The sequence below is a fragment of the Rhizopus delemar genome, genomic scaffold (assembly GCF_000149305.1).
Source record: "Rhizopus delemar RA 99-880 supercont3.2 genomic scaffold, whole genome shotgun sequence".
Lineage (NCBI taxonomy): Eukaryota > Fungi > Mucoromycota > Mucoromycetes > Mucorales > Rhizopodaceae > Rhizopus > Rhizopus delemar.
Window position 1 is genome coordinate 4,594,129 of NW_027137828.1, and position 19,799 is coordinate 4,613,927.

The 19,799-nt window shown below is 35.5% G+C and overlaps 5 protein-coding genes and 1 non-coding gene across 6 annotated transcripts; 1 reads left to right on the plus strand and 5 right to left on the minus strand.

Annotated features, from left to right (window-relative positions):
• Positions 1-891: 891 nt before the first annotated feature.
• RO3G_04022 (uncharacterized protein) lies at positions 892-1,359 on the minus strand (the record flags this gene model as incomplete). Its single annotated transcript, XM_067658612.1, has 3 exons — positions 892-945; positions 1,022-1,125; positions 1,344-1,359. The coding sequence occupies 3 exons, from the start codon at positions 1,357-1,359 to the stop codon at positions 892-894; spliced, it is 174 nt and encodes a 57-aa protein (XP_067514713.1).
• A 5,018-nt stretch (positions 1,360-6,377) lies between these two features.
• Positions 6,378-7,451, minus strand: RO3G_04023 (uncharacterized protein; the record flags this gene model as incomplete). The annotated part of the gene is made up of 1 exon (XM_067658613.1): positions 6,378-7,451. One exon carries the CDS (start codon positions 7,449-7,451, stop codon positions 6,378-6,380), a length of 1,074 nt encoding a protein of 357 aa, XP_067514714.1.
• An 875-nt stretch (positions 7,452-8,326) lies between these two features.
• Positions 8,327-9,512, minus strand: RO3G_04024 (uncharacterized protein; the record flags this gene model as incomplete). The annotated part of the gene is made up of 2 exons (XM_067658614.1): positions 8,327-8,368; positions 8,508-9,512. The coding sequence occupies 2 exons, from the start codon at positions 9,510-9,512 to the stop codon at positions 8,327-8,329; spliced, it is 1,047 nt and encodes a 348-aa protein (XP_067514715.1).
• Positions 9,513-10,064: 552 nt separating this feature from the next.
• On the minus strand, positions 10,065-12,682 carry RO3G_04025 (uncharacterized protein; the record flags this gene model as incomplete). Its single annotated transcript, XM_067658615.1, has 2 exons — positions 10,065-11,770; positions 11,854-12,682. The coding sequence occupies 2 exons, from the start codon at positions 12,680-12,682 to the stop codon at positions 10,065-10,067; spliced, it is 2,535 nt and encodes an 844-aa protein (XP_067514716.1).
• A 2,433-nt stretch (positions 12,683-15,115) lies between these two features.
• RO3G_04026 (uncharacterized protein) lies at positions 15,116-15,226 on the minus strand (the record flags this gene model as incomplete). The annotated part of the gene is made up of 1 exon (XM_067658616.1): positions 15,116-15,226. The coding sequence occupies one exon, from the start codon at positions 15,224-15,226 to the stop codon at positions 15,116-15,118; it is 111 nt and encodes a 36-aa protein (XP_067514717.1).
• Positions 15,227-17,349: 2,123 nt separating this feature from the next.
• Positions 17,350-17,422, plus strand: RO3G_19042. The gene has a single exon. It is a non-coding gene; the product is annotated as a tRNA-Arg (tRNA).
• The last annotated feature ends 2,377 nt before the right edge of the window (positions 17,423-19,799 follow it).

Consider the following 19,799-nt stretch of genomic DNA (forward strand, 5'->3'; position numbering starts at 1 on the left):
GAAAATTAATTAGTTTTGTGTATGTGGATTTTATTTGGATGCCACATTTTTAGCCAGTCATCATAAGAAACATTCTTAATAATTGGGCTTAAACCCACGAACAAACAAACAGAAAATGACCATGGAAATTGGTGCTAGTGCCACCAGACGAGAGGCTAATCCAGCAAAAAGAACTTGGCCACTTCGCTAGGAGAATTTGCCCCTTGAAAATTATGTATGAAAATTGTTGAAACCTTCTTTTGTAGATACATGTCATGGTATATCAAAAGTACGACAGATTCTTCCGGTTTTCTCAGATATATTATAGAATTGATATATTTAAGATAGTGTAAAATATTATTGCTCTCTATCAATACGATTAAATTTCAAGGGCCTAATAGAAAACAGAAATACACCCTTGCTTTTGCGTACTTTGGCAAGTTTCATCGGGATGCTCTTCAAATTGAATGTTGTCATTGTGTATATCATGGATTCATTGTTGTTGTTGTTTGTTGAAAAGAGAAAGCTGATTATTGGGGTTTGCATCGGTCAAGACCAGCATGTTTTGTAAAGTGTTTCTATGCCAAGATTTTAAATCAACGAGTTGTTTATTTTGCATTAAAATTATACTTTGCTCGTAAAAGTACAATGTTTTAGTCGCGTTGAAAGTATTTTTATACGTATACATATGTGATTTTAAAAACGAACACAGTGCTTGCTCCAAACCATCAACAGACATGTTATTCGTATCAACAACCTAGTTGAAAAAAAAGCCAGAATTTTTAAAATGTCAATTCATATTAGCTTACACTGATTTTCTTCGTGAGCTGTTCGTCTATTCCTATGTTTGTTTTACGCTTGTAAGTGCTAGGGATCGAGCGCTTAAACTTGAGCAAGTCGATCAAGTCATTTCTAAGTGTGACGACAACCGTTCCACTTGTCCAGAATACCACTGTATCCGTTGTACTAAAGCAATATTAGTTCAATGTAATTAGTATCTATTTACTTGTGCTGGTTTCTTTCCAAAAAAAAAGTAACTTACTCCAAAGTCTGTGAATATAACATCTGTCGCCCAATCTTTTAATTCTTGACTACTCGAATTTAGCATCTCATTTATGGCCTTTTTAAAATCGATTTCAGCCGTTTCTTTATATGTTGGTAGGTATTGTTCTTTCAAAAAAAAAAAAAAAAGTCCATGACAATGTTTTCGCGTTTAAGGTTATCTTGTAACCAATTTAAAGGATTCCTACATCAGATACAGTAGGTGAAAAAAGTGTTGCAACCTGAGCTCAATTTTCGCTTGATTCCATGTTCCGGAAAAACTAATGTACAGGAACTTTCTACCTGCTACACTATAAAAGTACCTTCCATCGTACTCATATTACTCCGATGACAATGACTTATACGATGTTGTAGGACAATAACTGATTGTAGTTGACATTAATAAATGTAAGCCTTAATACAAGATCATAACTAAAATAAAATATAAATTTATTTAAATAAGATCATACAATCAATTCCAATTAAACATGCTCTCTTAGAATATGTATTGTATTAATGATAGTTTATTTTGATAAGAAGAGGTATCAACTAAAATAACCAAATCCAATCCAATGTCAGGAATATTGCTAATCTTTCACATGATTGAAATAACGCGTAAAATAACGTTATTCAAATCAGTGAGGAATTCCCAGAATAAAAGATAATCTATGACAGACATACAAAAAAACAAATGAAAAGTTTTCATAATCATAATTAGAGATGACACTTGCTAAAGCACCTGAAGATTAGAAGAACGATCACAATACAAGATATCAAGCCACTCACTCAATAAGATATAAATACCTGCCTTCAATTAGAATAATTTTTTACTTTAACTTCAACTGAAATAAAGATCAGTCTCAAAAAGTACTCAAACTGTTTCTTGGTCTTTGTTTCTACCTTTTTCTCAATTACTTTTACCATTATACAATATACTTATCCTACAAAAAAAAAACAAAAATATCGTTAAATTTCTTTATTTTTTTCGCACCTAAAACTTTTTTCAAAATTAAAAAAGATGCAATGCAGCAAGATATAATAAAAAAATTATAAAATCTACGGGCCTATAATTGTTAGGTCTGTTAAAATTCTACGTCAAAGCCCCTATATTATTTGGAGTGGTCGACTGGAAATTATCGTGCAAACTCTGCGAACCGTTCATTGTTAACTATATGCTTTTCTGTTCAGCAATATCAAAATCTGTGATTGAATGCGTATTTATGCCGACGACGATATCAGCCATACTTTACAGACCTATAATTCTATTATTTATTCTACGTCTTGCTAATGCAGATACTGACGGGAGTGATAATTCAGAGTTCTAAGTAGATTTAATCCTTACTGTGCGAGGACGTCTATCTTGGTAGCTGCTTTTCATAGTCTTTTCTACGTCAGAAATAAATTAGGGACCAATGATACTTTTCAAATCAATGCTTTATTTGTCTTTTTGTTCTTTATAAACCACTCATATTGCCTTATACACTTCTTTATCGACCACTCATATTGCTTTATATACTTCTTTATGAACCACTTATATTGCTTTATATACACAAAAAAACAGGGATTTGGTTTATAAAAAATAGCTTTTTTTTTTATTTAAATAAAATAATAATAACAATATACAGTATTTCTTTGCTTGTAGTGTTTTAAAAGTTTACTTGACTTACCTAATGTCATCAAAATAGCATCATCTAATCTAAAAATACATCGATTAATCTCATGGAACTCAAAAAGTTTTCACAAAAAAAAAAAAAAAGCCAAGCCAAGCTCAAGGATGAAAAGACACAAGGATTCAAGGACGCAATGACTTGGGCACTCAAAGCAAAAGAGAAGACATCAGTACTTAAAACCCGAAGCGAGCACAGAAAAAAAAAAGATAGAAAGAGGCCAAAGCAAAGCAGCATTCATCTATAACAGCTATTAGCGATCGTGTATATATAGTAGAAGTAATAGTAATTTTCTTTAGATAGACCAGAAGAAGACTAGCTAAGCTTATACCAACAAATAAAGAAAAGGGAAGCAGCATGCATCTATAATAATTATTAGTTATGAAGGATATTTTATAAAAGTAATAGTACCTTGCTTTAGATGAACCAGGTAAAAAAAAAAGACGCTAGTCAAGTTTATACCAACAAGTAAAAAAAAAAAAAAGAAGCAGCATGCATCTATAATTACTATTAGTTATGAAGGATATTTTATAAAAGTAATAGTACCTTGCTTTAGATGAACCAGGAAAAAAAAAGAAAAAAGAAAAGAAAGAAAAAAATAACACCAGCCAAGCTTATACCAGCAAGTAAAAGAAGAAGCAACGATAATCCCGTGAAAGAGACTTTGTAAAGACCATTTAAAACATTAAGAAAGCAACAAATACGATTTTACTAAAGTAAAAGTACCATTAGAACAGGAATGGAATATATATAATATTAAGAATTTACCTTTTATAAAAAAGAGAAGAAGAAGAAGAAAAAAAAAGAGAGAAGTGCTTTTTTTGTAGCCTTATTTTTACCAATGTTACACTTATTCACTGTCTGAACATATAAGTCAAAAACAGTTGCTTTTCATGTAGTTTACTTTTAGTGATATCCCAAAAAATAACTTATACATTGCTTGAACAAGTTTTATTACTTGAGTGTAATATCTTTAACATGGAGAGTATTCTTTTTTCTTTTTTTTATTTTAGGTAAAAAAAAACAAAAAAAAAGTCGGTATCTTAACGAACTACAGCAGTAGAACAGCTTTTTTTTTCTCCCTGGTTTTGTTTCATGAAATACAATAGATTCCAAAGGTACAAAAGATAAAAAAGAAAGCTCAATTTCTGGTCAAATGTAAGTTTATAACAATAAAAATAATAACGAAGTCTAATGTCGGTTTCTTTTTTTTTTTCTTACATTAGGAATTCCTAATGGGACACATTCGGATGACGAACATGAACCTCATGAGCAAAGTTGTTCTTTCCAACTTAAAGAAACTATAAGAATATCAAACTTACATTGTTGTTTATTGCTGAAAAGTTCTTTTTGGTAAAGAAAGTTAGTAATGTTAACATCTCTAATGGCTAATGACTAATGGCAAATTACACCCATGTGCAAACATAAAGTAAGTAATGAACTAGTATAAGCTTAAAAACATGTACTCTTTTATATTATTTGTCATAAGAAATAATAAAGCAATCTATTTACTTGATAAACAAAAACGTTTTTTATGTATTTGTTACTTACAACTGCCTTGTAACAAAATGTTAGCAGAGATTCTTTATTTTTTTATTCTTTTTAAAATACACACGTATTCTTTTATTATAATGTAAAGGCATTTGCATTTCTATAAAGTATATTTGTTGTTAGATTATTGTTTTCACTTGAATAATGAACTTTCTATTGCTAGACTCGTTTTTTTTTTCCTACTTAGTCTTTTTTTTTAACTTAGTCTTTTTTTTTTCCCCAAACACGACTATTTTGTTACTTTCTGTTACACATTTCTAATGACCTAAGCCAAAAACCACAGACTGCCTTCCTAATATGTATTCTTCTGAACAAAATAATCGCAAAATGCTTTTGATTTCCGCATTTTGCCCTCAAAAATAAAAAAAAGAAGACATCGGTCTTCCAGCAGTAGAGGGGAACAGGCTTTCCAAAAAAAGATCATCTGTAAAAAAAAAGACACTTTTTTAAAACATGAATAACTTTATGAATACTTACCCTACAGAAAAAATAAAAATATTGTTCAATTTCTTTATTTTTTTCGCACCTGAATCTTTTTTCAAAACTCAAAAATGACCAATACAGCGAAAGTTAAATTTTTCTCCAAAAATCATTAACATCTGTTAACCAAAAAATGTTCAATCTTGCGACATGCTTTAACCAATTGGAACGATTATTTGCAGTGGGCCGAACCGAGTTGAGTTTATCTACCAGATTTACCAGTCACCTATCAAAATTGATATGTGTGTTTTCCCCAACTATGTTTACCTTGAATAATACGACTTTCAATTAATAGTATGGGAACCTCTTTAGGCAGTAAGACTTTAAAAGCGTAAAGTAAGTATATAAAAAAAAGGGGAAGAAGACTGTATATCGTTTATTATTATCACATCAACACTATTTATAATAAAACTCCTTTTGACATTCCGTTATTTCTTGTTCTTCTAGAACAATTGAGTTCTCGATCTTGTATATATTTAGACACCATAGAATCTTCATATCTAACTTGTCTTACGGGAACTCTAATATCTTTCGCATCTGAGCTAAAGGGGCGATCTGTGTAACTTGACACTATTTCCCAATACAGCCACAAAAGCACCAAACAATAAGAAAATACTACCCGGTCCGCACAACAACAATCCGATCCGCAAAGCACGTGATTAAATGCAGGACGAAGAGATGGATTTAGCCACATATCAAAATTGATATATGCTTTTCCCCTGATTATGCTTTACCTTGAATAGCTTGAAATTTAAAACAGTAACCAGGAAAAGAGAACTAGTATTGACTTTAAAGGCGTAAAGTAAGTGTAAAAAAAGAAATATAATAAAAAGAAAAGAGAAGACTGTATCTCGTTTATTCAATAAAAATCAAACATCCTTTTATACTTTTCATTGGCTGCTAGCCACTCCGTTATACATCTACAATTTAATGGGACCACCATTATTCTTCAAAAAATACATAAGGCCACCATTACCATCTTCATTAGCGACTGATTGTTTAGGATAGGGGGGTTTTAGGTAAAAGCAGTATAACAACAAAGATAAAGAAATACTGTTAGAACTTGGTATCTCTTTATTAAGTTAAGATAACTAAGATTGAATCTGATTAATTCTACATGTAAAAAGTGAGAGTATTTATAGACATGATACGGATAAAGAATTAGGACAGATTTATGATCAATTCGACAGAATAGATGATTACTATTTCTAATTATTAGTTTAGCCTGTTCCTAGCTTGTATTGTCAATTATGCTATTGGGATGGTTTCAGATAACTCTGGATGTAGGACTATTTAGGAGACGGTACGGATGAATATAAAATCCTCTAGTTCCGTGATTGGATATTATGGCTAATAATAATATCTCAGTTAGGATAAATGTTTGCGTGACTTAATGATGATCCGGTAAGTAATTGTCATTCCTTATTCAACATGCTCATATCATCAATAAACTATATTACAACCACGCCATACATTTGACTGTGTGAAGTTAATATGAATAAAGCCTAATATAAAAATCTAATCAAAGTCTTTTATTGATCTGTGCTGGGAATAATGTTATAAATGATTCCAAAGTTATGTCAACATATTATTTAGGATCATATGAGATTCCTTTTACTAAAATAAAGTGACTATAATCTTATGTATCCTTAACACTGATCAAGCATTAGGATAAGGACCCTCTTTAGGACCCTTAACTTCCACCTTCATTTCGGTCTCAGCACGACCACCACTCAGGGTCAAATAACCTTCCGGTCCATACTCTAGTCTATTCCGGTCATTTTCTCCCGAACCCATCGGTGTTTCATTTGGAAAAAAGAGGCGGTCCTGACCAACATAGCACATATCACGTACGGTCCCCCTAGCCTCTTCTTTCTTAAATGGAACAACCTTCACCAAAAAGGCAGGATTCTGTCTTGAATTCACCCATGTACGAAATTGTTGTTGTGCAGCCGAGGTCAACACATCAGGCACCAAGTGAGCAGCACTCTTGTCATAAAGTCGCAATCTGTCTCCATTAACAGCATGCTTGAGTCTTTGACTGTTATGCCCAGTTAAATGATAAGTTCCATTCTTGTTCACTTTTAACACAGTATATGGTCCCAACCATTTATCAGAAAACTTGGTTGTAGGCGTATTGTCCTTGAGAAGTACTTGTTCTCCAACTTGATATCTTCTTGGATCGACTACTCTTGCATCATAACGAATCTTCGCTTTTGCTTTCTGCTCGTCTGATTTCGCTCTTGCCAATGTTCTCACCTCTTCCATTTTGTCTTTAATCATTACTACTCTATCCTTTAGAGCATCCAGTTCTTCTCCAAGTACAAAATCTTGTCTAGGTGCTTCCCACACTGCAGGAGACCGAAATTCATACCCAAAAAGTAAATAGCTAGGACTGTAACCCGTAGCAGTATTCACCATCGATCGTAGAGCCATCAACGCAGGGTCCAAATACTTATCCCATTGAGATATTTCTTCACCATCTCGCACCAATTTAGCCATTGTTTGAGTCAACGTCTGGTTCAACCTTTCGCACATACCATTCACCTGAGGACGATAACTTGTTGTCATAATATTCTTGCACCCAATCTGTCTGAGGAAGTAGTGAACGTACGTTGATATAAAATTAGCACCCCTATCCGATAGGATGTACTGAGGGACACCATAATTCTTGACAATCTCATGGTACAAGAATTCCACCGTAGTTTCTTCAGTTATATCAGCCACAGCCATTGCCACAGGCCATCGTGTCAAATAGTCTATACCAGTTAAGATATATTGATTTCCTTTTTCAGTTTTCTGAAGGGGTCCTACAGCATCGATACCAACCATAAAGAAGGGATACCTTGGAGTCTTCATAACCGTAGCAGGATTATTTCTAACCGCCTTGATTCTGGATCGGAATTGACATGTATCACATGATTTTACCACAGCCGTCACCAATTTTCTGCATTTCGATACAACATAATACTTATTCACTCTCTCCATAGTATTAAGAATACCAAAATGACCTTCCTCGTGCAAACGCTTGACTACTTCTAAAGCTTCTCCTTCATGTAACAATGGTCTAGCCGTGCTCTTCTGTAGCAAACGATCATCTGCAATATACCATCTTTTCGAATGCACCTCCAACCGTTTACGAGTTTTACCATCACAATCTTGAGGTAAAGTACCATCTTGAATATAACGATACAAGGCTAAGAACCATCCAAAGGAAACCGCCATTAATAGAACAGTCCACAATTAAAACAACAACACCAAAATAATTAATTATCAAAGAATAGAAATTTAAACGAAAAGTTTTTTTTTTTTTTTGTAAGTAAAGATTTGGATTATCTTCGTTTCCCCCCCCCAATTCGATATCCTTTTTTATTTATTCAACTTCGTGTATATATATATTAACAAATTTTTTTTTTATAACAGTTCATTTCAAGCAGATTTTCATAGCACCACTTAATTTTTGATAAAATCACCCGATTGCACCTCCGCAGTACACTCATCTAAGACCATTCTGGACAATACATCAGCAGGATTTATCACACCAGCACGATACCTTATCTCGAAATCATAGTCCAACAAACACGCAGCCCATCTTGACAATTTAGGAGTTAACCAAGTTGGCCTGAATATGTATACCAAGCTGGAATGATCTGTAATCAATATAAAATGCCTTCCCTTGAGGTAATGTTTGTAATGCGTGACTCCCCATACCACTGCCAACGCCTCCAAATGCGTTATAGCATAATTGCATTCACTACCACGCAAACCACGAGAAGCATACGAGATTACCCTTTCATTCGCCATAGTAGCAGCATCATCCACTTGCGACAGCACTGCACCCAAGCCTTTTCCACTAGCATCTACTGACAGCACTTGCACCTTCTGTCTATCAGGATAAACCAAGATTGGCGCTCTTGTCAACGCAACTAAGAAATGATCAAATGCTGCTTGTTGTTCAGCACCCCACGAGAAACCAACCTTCTTCTTTGTCAACCTGGTAAGTGGCTCTGCCACAGAAGCATAGTTCGGTACGTACTTTCTATAGTACCCAGTAAGACCAAGAAAAGAACGTACTTCATCCACATTGGCAGGCACACTAAACTTCTTTACCTTGTCTATATTGTAATCACTAGGCAAGACACCATCTCCAGTAATCAAGTGACCAAGGTATTCTACTTGCGAGTCACCAAATCTACACTTCTTTCGCTTCAATCGTAGATTCACTTCTTGACAAGCTTCCATCAACAACGACAAATGCACCTTGTGATCTTCCATGTTCTTCGAATACACCAAGATATCATCAAGAAAAATCAAAATAAAATCACCAACATACTTAGATAGCACCGAATTCATCATACGTTGATACTGACTACAACCTGTCGTGATTCCAAAGGGCAAGACATTAAAGGAAAAGGTACCCTTTTTAGTCACAAAACCAGTACGCTCCGCATGTTCAGGATTAAGAGGCAACTGATGATAACCCGAAGTACAATCCAACGTAGAGAATACAGTAGCACCTCCTACCGCATCTAACAATTCATCAATATGAGGCAGCGGATACGCATCTTGCTTGATCATCTTGTTCAATCGCCTGTAGTCGATCACCAACCGCAGAGTACCATCCTTTTTCGGTATAAAGAAACAAGGACTAGTCCATAGGCCATTAGAAGGCTTGATAATATCCAAGTCGAGTGACTCTTCCAAATATGCATCCAGCGCTTCTTCTTCCTGCCAAGTCATTCTGAACGGTTTACTTCTAATCGGTGTAGCACCCGACACAAGAGGAATGTCCATTGTTGTATAATGGTTTAAATAATAAAGGAAAAGGTAAAAACAAAGATCAAGAAACAGTTTGGGTACTTTTTGAGACTGATCTTTATTTCAGTTTAAGTTAAAGTAAAAATTATTCTAATTGAAGGCAGGTATTTATATCTTATTAAGTGAGTGGCTTGATATCTTCTATTGTTATCGTTCTTCTAATATTCAGGTACTTTAGCAAGTGTTATCTATAATAATGATTATGAAAACTTTTCATTTGTTCTTTTGTATGTCTGTCATAGATTATCTTTTATTCTGGGAATTCCTCACTGATTTGAATAACGTTATTTTACGCGTTATTTCAATCATGTGAAAGATTAGCAATATTCCTGACATTGGATTGGATTTGGTTATTTTAGTTGATACCTCTTCTTATCAAAGAACTCTCATGAATACAATACATATTCTAAAAGAACATGTTTAATTGGAATTGATTGTATGATCTTATTTAAATAAACTTATATTTTATTTTATTTTAATTATGATCTTGTATTAAGACTTATATTTATTAATGTCAACTACAATCAGTTACTGTTCTACAACATCCATCACATAGTTCTTGACACGACCAAGACCCAAAACTTCAGAAAAACAGTTCTTGTATCGTTCTATGACCTCAACCAGTTCATCAGGTACACCCATAGTTATATTCTCAGCATCAAACTTTATCTCTTCTTTAATAGGTTCCCCTACAGGCAGCAGATCTTCTTCATAATTATCGCAATGATGCTGACTAGCATCCACCATGTACACTTGTCGATCAGAACCCATAGTCGCAGCTGTCGACACATTCGAATTCACCACAGGGAAGACCACACCACCAACACCACCACCAGACATGGACGCAACTGGAACAGGTAGATGGGTAGTATATGCTTGCAACTTGACCATACCTGACGTAGTAGGGATCTTGACACACGAGTTTACCACGTCAATTTCTATCCCATATGCCTGGAACCACGGTATACCCAGCAAGCAGAGATTGTCATTACCAGTAGGTTGGATACACATATGCTCGGGTCGTAGCTTACCCGCAATTCGAATAGGTACATCCATCACGATAGGACTGCTAGGCCCCTTCTTATTGTCAAACCCAGTTAACGGCAAAGTGTCACCATTTGGTACTAACCCAAGAGAATCTACCAGGCCCTTCCTAATGACACTTACACTAGCACCAGTGTCAAAAACCACCTCAACTGGTTTGTCGTTTATCATAATCGCACCACGCAAAGGAGAACTGACCTTCATTCTCTGCAGATTGTACGGATAACAGTACACCGACACACCATCATCCGTCTCAGAAACCATTGAAGCTTGATCATCATCGCTACCATCATCTTCAAAATACATAGAGGACAGGTCAGTGGAAGCTTCATCGGATAGGGAATCCTCAGTCTCCCAGTCTTGATCGACCACGTTGACTACAGCTGGACTGGTAGCACTTCCAGCCTCTCCTACCCTGTCAACACCAGTGCCTTGATCTACCTCCATAGCTTCTACCGGTTTCCTCAGCTTGCGCTTGTTTTCCCGCAAGAAACGGATACCATCCACCATATCCTTTTGGGCTTTGACATCCAAGGCAATCAATTCTGTTGCAGTGATATCCGCCTTACACTGATCAAGAATGTCCCATATTGTTCGTCCACCCCTCAACTTCACAGGTAAACGTCTTGCTTTCTTACGAGGAGCTCTTTTCTTAACCGGCTTGTTAGGTATCACCCCACTTGGTAAAACTTCACGACTACCACCGTTGTTGATCGCTCTACCACCAGTAGCATTGACCCCAATTACCTCAGGGATACCGTGAGCAGACATCCCATTTCCACCAGGCATACCATTGTTTTGCAATACACCACCATGTGCATTACCCATCATAGCAGGCCCTTGACCGTTAGGCACGACAGTACCTCCCAAAGTACCGGATGGCCCCGGTGCACCCACTGGAATGTCAGCAGAGAAATTTCCTTGAGCACCGCCATAAACACCGCTAGGTGGAAGTGGAGCCACCAAATTTCCAGGACCCGACCCAACCGCATTACCACCGCCCGTGACAATACGTTTAGCCACCCTACCAGGCCCATTCGCAACTGAAGGAGGACCCTCTGCTCTTCTTTTTACATACACTTCACCAGTGTCACAGAAGGCCTCCTCACGCACCGTGTCGACCAATTTGATTTCGACTTGTTCATTTAATAGAGGATTTGCATTTTTTGTACGAACACCAGTAACCTCCTCTACTGATGTTCTGACCCTTTTCCCGAAATGGGAGTCAAGTTGGATCCAGATGCAGGCGAAGACCTATCACCCTCCTTGTTACCTTGACGAGCCAAGTACTTTGGACAATCATATTTCTTATGTCCCTCCTCATCGCAAAAGAAGCAAACCAAACCACGACGAGGCTTCACACTAGCAGCCGCATTTTCTTGTGCCATACCATCATTAGCTCGAACCAAATTGATGGTCAACTTCTCCAACTTGTCAGCAAGAGAAAACATCGTAGACACAGCAGAACTCAGATCATCACGGCCATAGCCATTTCTACTATCCACCGAAAAGACATCACGATCGGGTAGAACTGGAGCAGAGGGACCAGGACGTGCACCGTACCTTTGGATACTGCGTTCGACTTGCTTGGCTCGTGCCCTAGCATCCCTCAAAGTAGATGGCGTGACATCCTTATCCACCTCAAATGCTATAGTCGGATCAATAGCATCCAAAAACATACTAACTTGGATATCGTGATTCTTATTCCCAAGCAAATCAAAAAGTTCCTGCATACGGAAAGCCACATCATCAATCGAATCCTTAGGACCTTGCTTCAACGTTTGCAGCTGACGCCACCAACTACCTTCTCTATCTGCCAAATATTGATCCTTGAATGCTTCTTCAAATGACTTCCAATCAGTAGATTTTTTCCCTGCAACTTTCCACCAAGTTGCAGCCTTTTCTACTAAATGATCACCAGCAACAAACAATATTTCTTCATCAGACATTCGAGTAGCAGCTTGAAGACGAGCCATACGATCCAACCAGGTAGTAGCTTCTTCATAATCGTTACCACCTGCAAAGCACTTTGGTTCATTTAAATAACGTAACATTCCTTTATCGAGAGAGCTTGAACTTTTAATATTAACACTTGTAGACATCTATAAACTTGAATATCCCTTTTAATACACTTTATCTGGTAGGCCGGACCACTTGATATATGCTTTTCCCCTGATTATGCTTTACCTTGAATAGCTTGAAATTTAAAACAGTAACCAGGAAAAGAGAACTAGTATTGACTTTAAAGGCGTAAAGTAAGTGTAAAAAAAGAAATACAGTAGGTCAAAAAACTGCTGCAAGGAATTGCAAAATTCATGTTTTACAGCTGCTTGTCCATGGATACTGCACCAAACTATCTCAAACTTTGACTGTTTGTACCTCAATAGAAAGTGCGTTTATTCGTCGATTATCGGATATGGGCAATGTTTATTGGTGGAATTTGATACTGCTAAAGGTAGTATTTTAAACATCCGGTATTTTTTACTTGTTTACATATGTTTGAAATAATGAATTTTAATACAACCCAACCGGTTGCCATCACAATTTTTCTCACTTTTGACGTGATTAGAATGTTATCTGTATTTAAGAGTGCTTACAATTCCTTTATTTTAAATTTTATATTCCCTTGTTTAAATTATTTCTCGTTTTTAGCCTCTCGTCAATTGCATGCATAAATCACTGTCAGAGGAGAAAGTAAACGATCTCAAACAGACATTAACCGGATCCACATCAAAATATGATATTGCTAAGGAGACTGGATTACATGAATCAACTGTTAGTAGATACTTTATAACGTTGTTTTCAAGTAGGACAGTGAGCACAGGTGATAGACCTGCAGTAGTCTCCAAAGTGACGAAGCGGTTAATCAAAAGAAAAGTCATTGAACGGGTTTTAAAGGCTTCTAAAGAGGTGTACCGGGAGCTGGTTGGATTTGGCTATGATATCTCATACCAGTCAGAAATTAACGTACTGAAATCAATGGAGTTCCATTTTCTGATAGAAAAAAAGGAGCCATTTCAGACAAAAGTGCATACGTAGCATCAGTTGAAATGGAACAAGGAGCATCAGGATTGGGCAATGGTTGACTGACAACAAATCGTTTACTTTAATGAGACCAAGATCAACGTACAGTGGCCGTCAAAACTGGTCGCATGTTTTCATATTTTGCCTATACGCACTATCTTCTTCTTCATTTCTTAGTCTATAGCAATGAAATATAGTTCATTCGAAAGAGCAAACTCTGGACAATTATATGGTAACACAGACATTACAGTAGGTCCAATATACTGGTAGTAATTGGCACTTAAAGTCCGACGGTACATGCGACCAGTTTTGACGGCATTAATAAGTCAACATTTTTACACACTTTATTTAAAAAAATCAACACTTAGTCCAACGACCTTTTGCTTTAATGACTGCAGCACACCTTTTCGGCATACTTTCGATGTATTTTTGGCATTCTTCTTTGGAAATGGCATACCAGGTCTGACCTACAGTGGCCGTCAAAATTGGTCGCATGTTTTCATATTTTGCCTATACAGACTACCTTCTACTTTATTTCTTGGCTTATTACAATGATATATACACCATTCGAAAGAGCAAACTCTGGAGAGTTACATGGTAGTACAAACAGCGCCATAGAGGTGATGTATTGGTAATAATGGACCATCAAAGTCCGACGGTACATGCGACCAATTTTGACGGCGTTTATAAGTAACATAATATAGTTACAAAAATGAGGCTTAATTTTAGATTTTTTGTATTTTTTCTCTCTCTTTCTTCTTTCATCGTATTATTATTATTTACATGTAAGTGTTTTTTTGCTAAATTGCAGCACTCCATTAAGACATTATACCATTGCAGATCCGACATGCGTGCAATTTCAAATGACAAAGTAAACAACATCTACTCATTGCTGAGATCCAAGAAGTCAAACAGCAAAGTAGCGAAACAAGTTGGCGTTAGTCGTACCACTGTCCAGAAGTACCGCTCATCTCTTAAGATGAGTGGAAATGTTGATGAAGGTGGTCGCCCATCTCTAATTAGCCAACCCATGGTGAACTACATCCGGAGATTAGTCACCTTAGGAAGAAAAAATAACGCTGTAAAGATCCAAAAAGCTCTAAAAGAAGAATTTGGAATATCTGTAAGTGATAGTACAGTACGCCGTGTTCTTAAAAAAGCTGGCTTTATAGCGTTTGTCAAGTCTCAAAAACCTTTGCTACGCAGCCAAAACATCGTGAAACGCCTTCAGTGGGCCAAATCGCACCAACATTGGGCTATGGACGACTGGAAACGAGTCATAGTCTCAGATGAGACTAAAGTAAATCGTTTTGCATCCGACGGACAGGCTTATGCATGGAAACTACCCCATGAGGAATTGAACTCGCGACATGTACAGCAAACCGTCAAGCATGGAGGCGGCAAGACCATGGTCTGGAGCTGCATTACATGGGAAGGTGTTGGATGGATAGTTGATGTTGGTCATCGTATGAATAGCGAAGGCTACCTTGAGGTCCTAAAAGATGATTTACTCAAGACAATGGAAAGTTATGGCTTGGATTCCTCCAAAATGGTGTTTCAGCAGGACAATGATCCGAAGCATACATCGAAGGTAGTGAAAGAATGGATTGACCAGCAGCCATTTGAAGCATTGGAATGGCCTCCTCAATCACCAGACCTAAATCCCATAGAGCATATGTGGGCACATTTAAAGAGAGAGCTATTTCATAGCTATGAGGCACCACCAAGTAGTATGCATGAGCTATGGGAGCGTATAGGTCAGACCTGGTATGCCATTTCCAAAGAAGAATGCCAAAAATACATCGAAAGTATGCCGAAAAGGTGTGCTGCAGTTATTAAAGCAAAAGGTCGTTGGACTAAATATTAATTTTTTTAAATAAAGTGTGTAAAAATGTTGACTTATTAATGCCGTCAAAACTGGTCGCATGTACCGTCGGACTTTAAGTGCCAATTACTACCAGTATACTGGCTCTACTGTAATGTATGTGTTACCATATCATTGCCCAGAGTTTGCTCTTTCGAATGAACTATATTTCATTGCTATAGACTAAGAAATGAAGAAGAAGATAGTGCGTATAGGCAAAATATGAAAACATGCGATCAGTTTTGACGGCCACTGTATAGGGCTTTGATGGTGATAATTGTTGTAAACATAGTTATTTTCTATAAGATATCAGTTGTATTAAAATAATAACGATACACAAAGATTAAACTATGATTGAACAATTCCACACTTTTCCAAATTTAGAACAATAAGATCAGTATTTGTCATCCTAGCGAGTCTAATCAATTGTCAACCCCAAAAGTAATTAGATCAAAGTTAATTGACTGGTTATTATTTCTATTGTTCAACTTCAGATGCATATATTAGAACATCGACAAGCTTTAGCTTAATCATTGGTTCTTCAGCACGACATTGTTGCCGAGTCTATATCTTTTATATCTACGCTCACAAAGAATATAAATAGATGCCAACTTTTTATCCATTAAACGGGGCTCTTTTGCAATATAAAGAAATCTGCAATAAAGAAGGATTTTAATTTTATATTGCTGCTATTGTTTTTTTGTTTAATTTTTTTATTTAATCTTACGATTAAAACAATAATCACTATCGGAAAAGGCCAAGTGACCTTTTTCAACATCATGACCTGGATTTTGTAATTCAGCATGAAGCTAGCAAATTGATGTCCTGGTGTTGTATAACCTCTGAAGGACCAGAATATGCTTGCTGAATTTACGATGGAAAGTTGAACTCGGGTGTTTACCAGCATATTTTGAACACTACGCTTTGTGGTACTATGAAGTACTACAATTTCGACTGGTCCAACATTTAATTTTAGCATGACAATGACCCAAAGCACAAGGCATAATTTACAATGGCCTAGTTATGTAGTCACCAAGAGAACTATGTTAACTATTGGCCAGCTTAGATCCCCGACTTAAATTCAATCGAGCACGTATGGCATCCATTGAAGTTGTAGCTCAATTATTACGAACGTAGAGCAAAGAACACAGATGTGCTTTGGGAACGAGTTGATGAAATATGAATTGACTTCAATAAATAACTTTGCCAAAGGCATGTAGATAACATTTTGAGAAGAACTCAAGAGATTATTAATAGAAAAGGAGGTTCAACTAAATATTAATAAATAAATTCATTCCGTTCAAATTTTCGTTTTTCCAAATTTTCAAATTGCGCATCTCATACTTCCTTCAATACTTATCCAATAGGGCATAAACTCTTTCGGATTTTTCAAGACATGTAGAAGATTTACTATGTGGGAACAGAGGCAGTTTGTGCCATTGTAACAGGATGTGCGCTACAAAAACCAAGAAAAATGGATTCCTTGCAGCAGTTTTTTGACCTACTGTATAATAAAAAGAAAAGAGAAGACTGTATCTCGTTTATTCAATAAAAATCAAACATCCTTTTATACTTTTCATTGGCTGCTAGCCACTCCGTTATACATCTACAATTTAATGGGACCACCATTATTCTTCAAAAAATACATAAGGCCACCATTACCATCTTCATTAGCGACTGATCAAGCATTAGGATAAGGACCCTCTTTAGGACCCTTAACTTCCACCTTCATTTCAGTCTCAGCATGACCACCACTCAGGGTCAAATAACCTTCCGGTCCATACTCTAGACTATTCCGGTCATCTTCTCCCGGACCCATCGGTGTTTCATTTGGAAAAACGAGGCGGTCCTGACCAACATAGCACATATCAAAATAAGCGAGGGGCTATGGCCCAATGGATAAGGCGTCTGACTACGAATCAGGAGATTCCAGGTTCGACCCCTGGTAGCCTCGCGAACCACGTCAACCACAGTGGACGTCAGCTTCTACTGTGATTGTTGTCATATTTTTTCATTTTATTGAAAGTGACATATTGTCGTGTCAGATCACGAATAGATTTTTTAAGGTAATTAACAAAGGTACAAGATAATTAATTGATTAGTAAAAAGCTAATTGTTTATTTAATAAATATAAGATCTATTTATACTATTGTAACACACGAAACACGAAAAAGGAAACCCCTATGGTTATAGGAGAGATGCTATCACAATAGCAAACGATGCTATGCTAATAGCAAAGGAATTCAAGGACAACAAAAAAAAGAAGAAAACAAAAGAAAAACCAAAAACAGCATAAAAATATGAAAATCAAAAAACATATAAATATCAGTATCTTTTTATAAATATTTCAATTATTATTATTATCTTATCCTATTATCTTACCTATTATTTTACATTACCTTACTTTATCACAATAAATATCCTTTGAATCCAAATATCTCTTTATTTTATTTGTATAAATAGGAAGAACCAATAATCCCTTGAAACTTATATTTCGTTGTAAATCCCTTTTATTTTATCTTTACTTTACCTTTATTCTTTTTATTCAATTCAAGTCTGATCAACTTAATAAGATCTGGTGGTCACTTACACTCAAACATACATCTATTCAATTTTACTTCTTTGGATACAAATTATATCCAACACCCTATTCAAAACACGATATATTATATTAACAACTTACCTCAATCCTATCTAAACCCTGAAATATAAAGATTTCACAACTTTACTTTTGAATTTTATATTCTTTTTATATTTTCTTTATTTTATAAAACAATAAATCCATCAAGCGTTCAATTGAAACCCTTTGGTCTGTGTTCTATTTTAAATACTGAAGTCCCTTGAAGTCAATAACCTTCATTGTAAACCTATTCCTAAACCTCAAGAGTTTAACCTATTCTAACAAGTTTGATCTACTATTAACAAGATCTGGTGGTCACTATCGACAAAACTTACATACTTAAAAACCTAAACCCGCAAACAAGCAATATATTAAAGAAAATTACACTATACAACAACCGCCTCTTATGTTATAACAACCACCCAAAATATCAAAAACAGAACAAAATCATAAAATCCAAAAACATATAAATAGCCTCAAATAATAATCACAAAAACACTACTTCTTCACTTCTTATTTTACTTTTCTTTTTATCAAATAAATATTCTTTTAAAGAGGCAAACTATCTCTTATTTATTTATCATCAGAAACAAAGTCTCTGAAGCTATAAACTTCATGTAAAACCCTTTTATTTTATCTTTTTATCCTTTTTTTTTTTATTTTACCTTTATCAAAACAGTCTGATCTACTTTATAAGATCTGGTGGTCACTATAACAAGCGAATCAAGCCAAATCTGAATCATATAAAAGCAACTCTTATATCAATTACGCTCAAATCTGTTTATTTAAACCTTAACTCAATACTCCCAAACAGAGAAACTACTACAAAAGAAATTATTACAGTAGATTCATACAAAATTTTTTACACTAAAACCCAAAAACAACAGATATTCAGAAAACTCAAAAAACATATAAATATCTCGACATATCAATAGCAATTTAAACTTCACTTACTTTTCCTACACTTACTTTTTTTATACTTTTGTCTTTACTTCACTTTATTTACTTTACTTTTTGATTATTTTAATAAATATCATTCAAAGTAAATCTCTTTTATTTTTCTTTTACTTTTACTTAACAAGAAGTCCCTTGAAGTATATACACTTCATTGTAAATCCTTTTTATTTTACTTTTATTTTATCTTTTCATTTTACTTTACTCAAAACAGTTTGATCTACTTAACAAGATCTGGTGGTCACTTAACACAAGAAACTCACATTCAAAACATTACTCTTTTGGAATCAAATCCTACCTAAACCTTTGATCTTACATCAAGACTTATTCAATACAAACCTATTTAACACTCTAAAAACCTTACAAACTCCAATTTCACAATGTTACAGATATTCCTTTTTTAATACTTCTACTTATAAATGTCAACCGCAGTGTAGCACAACGAATGTAGAAAATTCAATTCTTGGTGTCACGAATTTTGCCTGAATTCATACAGTGTAGCTATGATTATGAAGATATTGTGACGCAGTTGGTGTAACTTTTGCGGAAGAAGGGAGTCAGTCCTAGGAAGGACTCAGTCGTAGGAGGGACCTCAGTCCCTGAAGATAAACAAAAAAAATTCAAAAATAGAAAAGCACAAAAAAATAATAATTATATAAATATCCCCTCTTATAACTTTACTGAACTTTACTGTGAGGGTATTTTTTCAAGAATAGCAGTGTCTCCGACGCGGTCCCCTCATTTTTTTGGGGGGAAG